Genomic DNA, 10,665 nt, shown 5'->3' on the forward strand with positions numbered 1-10,665 from the left:
TGGCTGTCTTCGCACAGCAGGTGGGTGGTGGTGACGGTTGCAGTGTGATGCAATATGGTTTGCACCTCTTGTCATCATAAGTGGTGGTCCTCCCAGGCAAATGCTGCTGTAGGTGCATCAGCTACACAAAGTGTTCAGCACCACGATCAGCTGGGGACCGATCGAGATGATGCTGGTACCTCACTTTCATTTTTGATATCCATCTCCAGATCACTTGCATCAAACTCGGAGTCCGACAGGTCAGAGTCCTATTCAACAAAATTACGTAAAACGTTCATGGAGTATTTTGCGTTGCACATTCGCTTTGGTCTCTCACCAGATGTCGGTGCCATTTTTGAAGTTGTATACTCTTCGCTACTCATGCACGTGTAGGGAATCGAAATTCAATCATCAAGGCTATGTAACGTTCCTTCTAGCAAAGAGAGTCAAACTAAAACATACACTTTTGTTGCAGTTTATAGCTGATCATATTCCTCTACTCCTGAATTTTGACAAAAGTCAACATCAGCCCTGAAAGAATTAATATCAACCAGTAAAGTCAAGCATTTGAAAAGATTTGACAAGATACAAGGGTTAGTCAAAGACTGACTGTAAAACAAATGTTTTAATGACTGGCCTGGCAACAGGCACAGAAACCTGTGACAACATATTATCATATTTGACTTGGTCGGTTTGGATATCTTTGACCAGTAGCTGGGTCGGCAAGACCAGATCTTTTTGGAAAATGCTACGTTTATGTAAATGTTGCAATATTTTGAGCACTTTCTGATATACAGTCTGTTATAATTTGACATGAACGTCTTATCTAATACTTGGTAATGATACGTCCGCTCCTTGCTTTTTGTTCTGAATAATGTAATAAAGAATAACAACTAGCATACAGGCCCATGACGTGTGACAAGAAACCAAAGGACTTGCATAAGTTTGATCTCCTTGCCTCTGTCTATCATTTTCCATGCACAAAAGAGGAGAAGACCACCTTTCTTGGAAGCCAGGCTATGCTGCCTGCTTCTACCACTCAATTCAAAGGCCACGCTGGATCAAGGGCCATGCCAGACTGGAGAGTGATCAGTAAGACAATGAGCCACCTGGTAGCTTACTATTATGTTATATTATTCTAAACAGTCCTTATATTTGTACTTTGTTTATTGTTTTTGGGGCATATAATACATAAAGAAAGGTGCAACCTTTTTTTTTTCTCCTGCCTGCTCTGGTACTCCATATAGTTGCCTGTTATTAAACAGAGTGAGCCAAAAAGAAGTACCACATTTCAAATGTTTATTCTACAAAAATGCTACAAGATAAAAATAAATCTGATTACGACACAAGCAAGGGTGTACAAAATAGAATTTTTTCACAGTGCTTTAAAAATGACGTCTTCAAGGTGGTGGCCATCATTAGCGATACACTCTTCGAGACAATTTCTGAAGGCTCACATGACTCGTACCGCCATTTCAAGGGGAATAGCAGTGATTTAGTGGTGAATAGCATCTATGAGGGCTTCAAGGTTTTAAGATTGGCGTGTGTATACCTTCAACTTGAGATGGCCCCACAAGAAGAAATCACACGGATCGAGATCGGGTAAATAACGAAGGCCACCCGACTATCGCCGTGCATAGTGATGACGGATTCAGTGTTTTTGAAGAACACTTTGACAATGAAAGCAGGTTGCGCACCAGACTAAGGCTTGTTGCCGACTGAAAACTACAAGGGATCGCCTATCAAAGGACTTCCTACGCCAACCCACTCGGCTGCCCCTACCTCGCACAATGACCATGAGAAATGTGGTACTTCAGTAACTCACCCTGTAGATGTAAATGAAATGGAGGAATATTGAAGTACAGCAGCAGACACCCCTCACAGAGTGGTTATGGGTTTGAGGCATTTTGTTAATAATAGAAAGTATAAAGAGGAATAGGATTATCTTGGGACCTGACAATGACAAAACATATACATAACAATCGTAATCTTTTAAGATGTAAATTAAGGTAAGTACAAAACAACTGGATAACACATTTTTCCATACATTTTGCTTCCTGAAACATTTTTGGTGATTATAATAGACAGCATCAAACTAAACAGAAGTATAATTTCACATTGACTGCACTACTTTTCTATTTACACGTTAGACATTTTGTCAAAGGAAACTGCCCAGCTTGCCTAATCGTCCAGCAATATCAAAGCTTGAATATATGGACACAAGTGTGTGTCAGCCTCTTAGTAAGAGATATAAATAACTGAGAAATGCAGACATAGTAAAACATAATTGTATTCTTCTAATTTGTACAGTGTATTGGGTCCATGCTGCCTGGTGATTCTGCACTTTAAATAAAGTTGACCAATTGATTGACTTCCTGTTTCAAACATGTTACAAAAATCACAAAAAAGCAAAACTGACCAATCAGATTGATCTGAGGGACTGGACACACAGACCTTAGCTCCTTATTACAAAGTATATAGTAGACAGATTGAAATAAGGAGTTTGAAAGAGAGCGAGGTGAATTACAATTGGTAATATTTAAGACATTAGTTTCTTTGGATTCCTGAGAGCTGTTCCCTAGCATCTATGGAATCATCAGTTTAGATGCAGGGCTGGAGGACACATTTGTAAATTTCAGTGACTCTGGACACGTGCAGGTCTTAATATGAATCACCCCTGCTGCCATGAGTGCTTGGCTTTGCCTGCCTCATCATTTCCCTACCAGTCGTGATGTTTTGCAAGCCGTCTTTCAGATTCATGACTTATTTTCTCCAAGATGTTGTGAAAATGCAGAGATGGTACAATGCTCCATGACTCTAATATATGAACAATTAAAACCTTTGATGGCACAATCAATTTTAACAAACACTACTACTCAATGATGTCTCCATTGCTATACTAATAACATGTGCACCCACAAAAAATGTAATGAACATCTTACAGACAAACAAAATAACAAAATATAATAAATTGTGCATAAATAAACTTCTGTCAATTCAAGATTTCTCCAAAACAGATGGTTGATGTTTTGACATTTATACTTTTACTAGGGGGTTCCCCCCTGCTTGCTTCGCTTGCCAACACCCCCGGCCTGTGCTACGTACCAGCCACTTTGCGTCTGTGCTGCTCGCGTTGTGAAGAGGGGGGCTGAACGCACCCCAAGGATACGTGGCCACTCCTCCGAAACCCCCTATTAAACGGTGATACAATGGGAAACAAATGCAGCTTTTTTTTCCTCCTCTTTGCTCGATTAGCTGCTGGCTTGCTGCTGCTGCCAGGCTGCGCTTCGAACATTTAAAAGCCTGTACAGCAGCTGTAATACTCATTGTCTTTCATTTCCGCCCCGGGCGTGGTTAAATCTCATGGCACAAAGTCTCGTCTAGTGGGACGTGAGTTCTTGATGTTTTTTAGTTAATAATTTAAAAACAGAATAATCTGAAAATCTAACAACATCACGTTAAAGTTTGATAAATACTGAAAAGAATAATACCAAACATATATATGTAGTTTTTAAAATAATCCCGATTTAAAGAGTGATAAAAAATGTGACATAAAAAGTCACATAAAATTGTTACACTTTTAGAATATATATATATATAGAGAGAGAGAGAGAGAGTATTGTAGTGACCCGGCAGCCAGCGCTGGCGGCATGATGCATTGTGGGTAATTTATGTAAAGTTTACTGTTGTGTTAAATTAGCAAGGCAATCGAATTATTGTTCCTGTTGTAATTTGTTGTATGTGTTTGTGTTCAACTGGTGGGATGGGTTTGGGTTATTGCCGTCCGGGGTTATTAAATTGTAAATAGTTACCATCAATGAGAAAGGTGGCTTCGTTAATGACCTTGGCAATGGCTAAGCAATGAGATTTGTTTTCTGACTATCTGCTCTAATAAAGAGATACAATAGGACAGAGCTGTGTATTGCTAAGATTTCATCTAAGCAATGATTGCAGAGACACTAGGAGTCGTGCGGTGTATGGGACACGAGTGCTCGGCACTGTTCGCTTGCTTAAGAGCTAGGTACAGCTGTGTGCAAGGCGCTGGCATTCCGCTGGCCGACCAGCTTTGGAGAAGTGCACGGCTGAGTTCGGCTCTGAAAACTTTAAAACTCAACCACGGGTCGCTACAGTATATTACTTCACTCCTTACCTATTAAAGCAAAGAGTGTAAGATGTACCATCTTAATGTTTTTCCAGAATTATAATTAGACAGACATCAGTATGAAGGCTTGAATGTTGCTTTCCCTCTGGTAAAAATTACATTTCAGAGATGAATTAACAATAAACTATTAAATAATAAATTAGTAGGGTAACAGAAAGCTGCCTAACATTTTTGTATCGTGTTGCTTGGACAGAACAGAAGACTTTAATATGTTTCTTAAAAGACGATTACTGCTTCTGCAGTGTGATGCTTGAATTCCATTATTAGAGGAAATAATTACATTTTTTTTTTCAGAATTTTAAATATACTAGCATAAATACAAAATGCTTCTGTGAAAATGAGCAATGTTTAGGGGATACTGTGCATAATTTAAAAGGCTTTTGGTTAAAAAAATATATATAATGTTAGGGGCATTTATATAGTCTCGATAAGAATATAATTCATTTTGCTCATTAAAAAATACTCGTTTACAAAAATTAGTTAATTCCCAGAAATGATATATAGATAATCCCAAATGGTATTTTAGAGGGAAAAATTAACTTTTTTTCATTCTTAAAAACAAATAAAATTACAACGTCGGCTTATAATCTGCGCTTTAACAGTGAAGTTAAAACCAGCCACTTGCCTTTATCAAATCCTGACTCCGAATTCAACACGTTAGTAAAATATAAAACGCCTACTTGACAGGTTTGACCCATCAGACTCTCCGTACCAAGGAAATCTTACCGGCTTTTATGACGTCATAGAAAGCGACGGAAGAAGTGTTCACGATTGTTATACAAGGTAATGATATTGTATCAGTCGTTTCGTATGTAATCTGAAATCTGTGTTCTATCTGTAGCTGTTCATGGGGGACTTACCTAATGTTTCACCTCATAATTGTTCAGATTTCAAAAGAACTACTGGATAGGAAACAGGTACTGAGTCAAAGAGCAGTTCATTGCAGTATTCGCTGAGTGAGTGTTTTTAGCCTTAGAAAATGTCACGTACGTTTAAGAGCCCAGCGATTTCTGAATTCATATTGGAATTAAAATGGCGTGAAGAAATCGGTGACTGGAGACTGCCTTCCGAGTTCGATTCCTGTATCCCTGGCAGTTTTCATTTTTATCCCAATGCAGGGTAATGCAGTTTGGTTTCATGCCTGGGAAGTGAGCAACGGGTGCAATGTTTGTTGTTACGCAAATGAATCATGAGGCGAAAGGGGAAAAGCTGCAGCATCCATTTGCATATTCGGAGAGGCCGTTTGATGAAAAATATGGCGAGGTGAGCCTTGAGAAGGTTTGGTGTAGATTAATGATTTGTGTTTGCAGTGGCGTCGGTGTATGATGAAACACGAACAGTGGTCGGAGCGATAGATGAAGAGATGTGTGCTGAGCCGATCTCACCTGAGTCCTTTGCTTTTCGTGATGTAGATAGAAACTTTATTCACCCCGAAGAGCGTAGGAATAGTTTGGGGTGCAAGCCACACACCCCAATACAACATATGTAAATAAGACATGCTATACATATGCGGTATCCTAATGTTGTTTAGTGTTGTATGCTATGATACAGTACATTATATCAACATCATTAGAAAACCAATTTATCATTATTATTATTTTTGCATATGTATAGCATGTCTTATTGACGTATGTTGTATTTGGCGGGGGTGTGGCTTGCACCTCATACAGCCATATAGTATCGGGACAGCTCGATTGGAATTTAATGGGGAACCCCCACCACACCATTGGCTTGACTGGATCGGGACTTCATGGCTGTCAAGAAGCAGTGTGGTGTGGCACACCAGGGAATCGGGAGTTAGACGGAGGTTTTTGGAGTTCGGTGTTATTTGTTTCTGAACCGTTTTGGTACCAATACCGAAGTTAAAATGTAGGTACTGATCCAAAGCTGGTGTCTAACAATTTAAGATCCCTGAATTGGATTAGGAAACTTTGAGTTATGCTTTTTATTTTTGGTCATATACACTGAACAAAACCAGGGGGAACTCCAGATTGGTACAGGATTTGAACAACAGACCAGAGTCTTGCCCAACACTTAATACAATAATGCTAAAAGAATCATTTTAATTAACTCTTTGAAGGCTGAATATTTTTTGGAGTTGGAGGGACATTTTGGTGCCCTGTTATTAATACAGTATAATGTCAATAAGCTGATATACTTTAGGTCATGAAGTTACCTGAAATAAAGTATAAAAACACCTGAATAGAGATGTGACCTACCTGTACATCTCATACTTGATGTCAGCTGTGAATGGATTCCATTGTTGAATAACTGCCATGTACCGTGACACTTCCTGTTTGTGTAAGTTGCAGCAGAGGCCATATAAGTGGGGATGACGTAGTAGTTAGCTTGGTCATTTGAATTTGAAGCCTGTCACTCACCATCTATGTAAACTTTGCATGTTCACCCCATGTGTGTTTGGATTATACCCCATATGACAAGAAAGTATGTGTTTAGTTAACTGTAGCTGGCCAGAAAGTGAGTTTGAGTTTGTGTGCGAGTTAGCTTTGCGGTGTACTGTCCCTCCATCAAGGGTTGGTTCCTGCTTTTGGAATAGGCTCCAGACCTCCAAGGCCCTAAATGGGATTATGTGAGTTTTAGAATGTTCTGTGATCAAATCATGTATACGTGTTATAGACTAGAGCTGTGTCAGCGTTCAGCTGCAAAAGGAAAAAACTCAATGACCTGCTGCTAAAAAGCTTAAAAGTAGCTCAGATGTTCTGCTGCATATACAAAACTAGCAAAATACCTGTGCTTCACAGCGGAGAAGTAGTGTGTTAAAGAAGTTATGAAAAAGATGTAAGGATCTCTTTGTAAATGACGTTTGCGCTTCTGCCCTCGGGCTGTAAAATGACCGAGCTGCCTGGTGAGCTTACTCTTGAGCATGCAACGTACAGTTGGCCAAGTGAGAAGCAATCTTGTGTCCAGTCAATGGCGACCTTTTTTAGAGTCTGGCGCTGTGACTTATTTATTGTCATAGTGAAGCAGATCCTTACAGGAAATTGGAGGCGTTTGAGTTGGAATGGGAGGTCAGAGGGTATGAGAGGGATGCAAGGAATAAATCCAGTCTCCCCTGAGCCAGTTCCAGTGAAGACAGTTGCCTCAGTGAGGTTCTTGTTGAGAGATTTGATCTGACGCATGGTGCTGTTACAAAGTTTTGGTTTTTGTAAGTTTCCAAGTAACATAACTGGTGCGCCGACCTTCAAAAGTAGAGTATGCGGAGGCCTGCCCGGAGGATTAAGAGTGTGAAGAAACTAAATGAAAAGGCAGGAGTCACCAGCAGGAAGACGTGAAGCAAGGCGAACGATAACAGGCTTGAAACGGTGGAGTAAAGAAGAAGGGAGCAGTGAGCACGACGAACAGCTGAGGAAAGTAAGGAAGCGAGTGAGGAGGCATATGAGTGCAGGATGTCATTAATATATATAGGCAGGGAGCCAACCACGTGGTAGGTGAGCGGAGAGCGGCCGTGCGTAAAAAGGAAGGGGGACTGGGGGCGGCCCTTGTGTGTCTCTGCTGTAAAATAAATCCTCTGTTAACGGAAATAAGGATTGAAACCGCCAAAAGGAGAGGTCAGTTCCGAAAGTTCCTTACGGCATAAGGGTGAGAACCGCCAAAAAGAAGGCGTTATTTTCGAAAGTTTGTTACGGAGCACGGCGCGAAAAGAAACATACTTAACGTTTGTAAGTACAGTATAATGGATTAGCATGGGAAATTTGGGCTTCCTACGTATATTGGAAGTCACAGAAATAGTGAGGAGGGGTTTCCCATATATATATATATATATATATACAGTTTAGGTGGTACACCCGTTTCCCCCCATTAGGTGTTGCAATAGGACATGAAACATACCTAACTTTTGTAAGTACACTGCAAGGAATGAGCATGCGAAATTTCAGCTTCCCACCTAGGAAAGTGGGAGAATTAGTGATGAGTCAGTGAGGGCTTGGCCTTTTATAGGTATAGATATATAAGCAGTCAGAACCTCAGTACAGCTCATTGTTGTAATACTCAAGGGCAGCGCTAGTGTGAGAGAGACTCAATCAGTGTCCTGCGTATTCCCATTTCATTCTGTCTTCAAAATGCAGACTATGCCAGAAACCCTGAGCACTAACAGTTTTCTTCTCTCTACAGATCAAAATGAAGATTTGTTTGCAGTGAAGAGGAAGACAAAGTTGCTTTTAACGTTCCAAGCCCTCACACTTTACTGCAAAAGCAGGGCAGCCAGTCATGGAAGCACCCCATCTGCAGTTAGGAGGTAAACCAAGCGAGAATGGTCTCGTCACAAAACAAGAGACATCCGAAGCAGCAGATGAACCTTTACTTAAAGAAAACCCGTGCCGTTTTGTAATATTCCCTATCCAGTACCCAGATATTTGGAAAATGTACAAACAAGCTCAGGCTTCTTTTTGGACCGTTGAAGAGGTTGATTTATCAAAAGACCTTGCCCACTGGGACAGATTAAAACCGGAGGAGAAATATTTTATTTCTCATATTTTGGCCTTCTTTGCTGCTAGTGATGGAATTGTCAATGAGAATCTAGTTTCCCGGTTCAGTCAAGAGGTGCAGGTCCCTGAAGCTCGATGTTTCTATGGGTTTCAGATCCTCATAGAAAATGTACACTCCGAAATGTACAGCCTTCTGATAGACACATATATCAGAGATCTGAAGGAAAGGGAATTTCTGTTTAATGCCATTGAGACTATGCCGTGTGTGAAGAAGAAAGCCGACTGGGCACTTCAGTGGATCTCTGACAAACACTCAACTTTCGGGGAGCGGATTGTAGCATTTGCAGCAGTAGAAGGGATCTTCTTCTCTGGTTCTTTTGCTGCGATATATTGGCTGAAAAAAAGAGGATTAATGCCTGGGCTTACGTTCTCTAATGAGCTCATTAGCAGAGATGAGGGCCTCCACTGCAACTTTGCCTGCTTAATGTTTAAAAATATTGTCAACAAACCTTCAGCGGAACGAGTAAAAAACATCCTTTTAAGTGCTGTTAGTATTGAACAGGAGTTTCTCACTCAGTCATTGCCTGTGAATCTCATTGGAATGAATTGCACTTTGATGAAGCAGTATATAGAATTCGTGGCCGATCGTCTATTAACAGATCTAGGATTCTCAAAAGTCTTCAAATCTGAAAATCCTTTTGACTTTATGGAATCCATTTCTCTTGAAGGAAAAACCAACTTCTTTGAAAAGCGGGTTGCAGAGTATCAGAGACTTGGAGTGATGTCGGGTGCAATGGACACCACCTTCACACTAGATGCTGACTTTTAAAAAAAAAAAATGTTCATTTTCAGGGTTTAGGAGACAGTGTATGGCATGCATTGCTTGAATGGTGTGTGAGGTAGGGGCAGTGTTCAGCACTTTTTCTTGGGGCTTCTTTTGTTTCTTTTGACGTGCGTAAACTTACAAAGACATGACATTTGTTTTAGGCAGCGTATCTTGATATGTCCGATTCAGTTATAAATTATTTGTATACAGTTTACTAGGGGGCTCTGTCTCCTGCTCGCTTTGCTCGCCAACCCACGGGCGGGCGCTACGCAGTACCCAGTTCGCAGCTCTGCCACTCGCATATGGGGAAGCGGATATACGTACAATTTGAACAGATTGTTATTTTCATGGGAATTGTTACTTATGCATAATAGAACTGTTTTACATTACAGCGAGTAATTAACCATAGTAAAAAATAGTAACCCTTCATTTCAGTTTTATGTTGCGTTAGAGGTATTTGTTGCGCTATACGTTTTTGTTCTGTTTGGCTTTGAAATTAACACGCAAAAACTTTTTAAACTTTTACTGTAAAACTTCAGTATAAACAATATTTGGAATTAACTTTTCATCAATATCACACTGAATTTTGATTCTGTGTGGACTTGCATCATGACAATGCAACGTATAACTGACCGTGAGTGAATATCGTTTCTTTCTCTCTAACAAATAAATCGAATGTCTGTCCCTGTGATTTGTTAATTGTCATAGCAAAAGCTATTCTAATGGGAAACTGTAAATGTTTTAATACGAATGGCATATCAAGGTTTCCTTTGGTGTCTAATGTTGAAAGATGTACTACATTAACTTTCTTGTTGCCTGTTAAAATTTTACTTGTCGGAATTGTTTGACCAATTTTGAATACAACGAATCTTGTCCAATTGCACAGCCCATCACTCAGACATAAATTACGAGATAACATTACGATGCATCCTTCTTTCAACAGTAATTTGTGTGGTGGAAGACTGTATGGTGTTAACGGTTGTAGATATTCTTCAGGATATTGTAAGTTGATGTTTTCATCTTCCACACCATCACCACCAACTGCTTCAGCATAGTCTATTGATATGCATTTAACCAATTTGCCATGTAACCCGATCCGACAATTTTTGCGTTAATTCATTTGACTTGCATCATTTTTCGGTGCTAGGATTGCCTGTGTACTCATTTCTTCTGTTGATAACCCTTTGGGATGAAATTCTTCATTAAGATTTGGACATAATACTTCTTTTATTGGGAACTTAAAGTGAGGAAAA

The 10,665-nt window shown here is 40.0% G+C and overlaps 1 protein-coding gene across 4 annotated transcripts; it reads left to right on the forward strand.

The window, feature by feature from the left end:
- Positions 1-4,864: 4,864 nt before the first annotated feature.
- LOC120536949 (ribonucleoside-diphosphate reductase subunit M2 B-like) lies at positions 4,865-9,770 on the forward strand. 4 transcript variants are annotated; one of them, XM_039765525.1, is made up of 2 exons: positions 4,865-4,924; positions 8,273-9,770. In XM_039765525.1, the coding sequence occupies exon 2, from the start codon at positions 8,369-8,371 to the stop codon at positions 9,413-9,415; it is 1,047 nt and encodes a 348-aa protein (XP_039621459.1). In that variant the 5' UTR covers positions 4,865-4,924; positions 8,273-8,368; the 3' UTR covers positions 9,416-9,770. The 4 variants fall into 4 exon arrangements, with proteins under 4 accessions (XP_039621459.1, XP_039621458.1, XP_039621460.1 ...); XM_039765524.1 differs by lacking the exon at positions 4,865-4,924 and adding an exon at positions 4,939-5,058; XM_039765526.1 differs by lacking the exon at positions 4,865-4,924 and adding an exon at positions 5,077-5,404.
- The last annotated feature ends 895 nt before the right edge of the window (positions 9,771-10,665 follow it).

This window comes from Polypterus senegalus, chromosome 10 (genome assembly GCF_016835505.1).
Source record: "Polypterus senegalus isolate Bchr_013 chromosome 10, ASM1683550v1, whole genome shotgun sequence".
In the NCBI taxonomy this organism is placed as follows: domain Eukaryota; kingdom Metazoa; phylum Chordata; class Cladistia; order Polypteriformes; family Polypteridae; genus Polypterus; species Polypterus senegalus.

Excerpts from the sequence above, each read along its gene's own strand:
- LOC120536949 (XM_039765525.1), top strand. The coding sequence starts at position 8,369 with ATGGAAGCACCCCATCTGCAGTTAGGAGGTAAACCAAGCGAGAATGGT.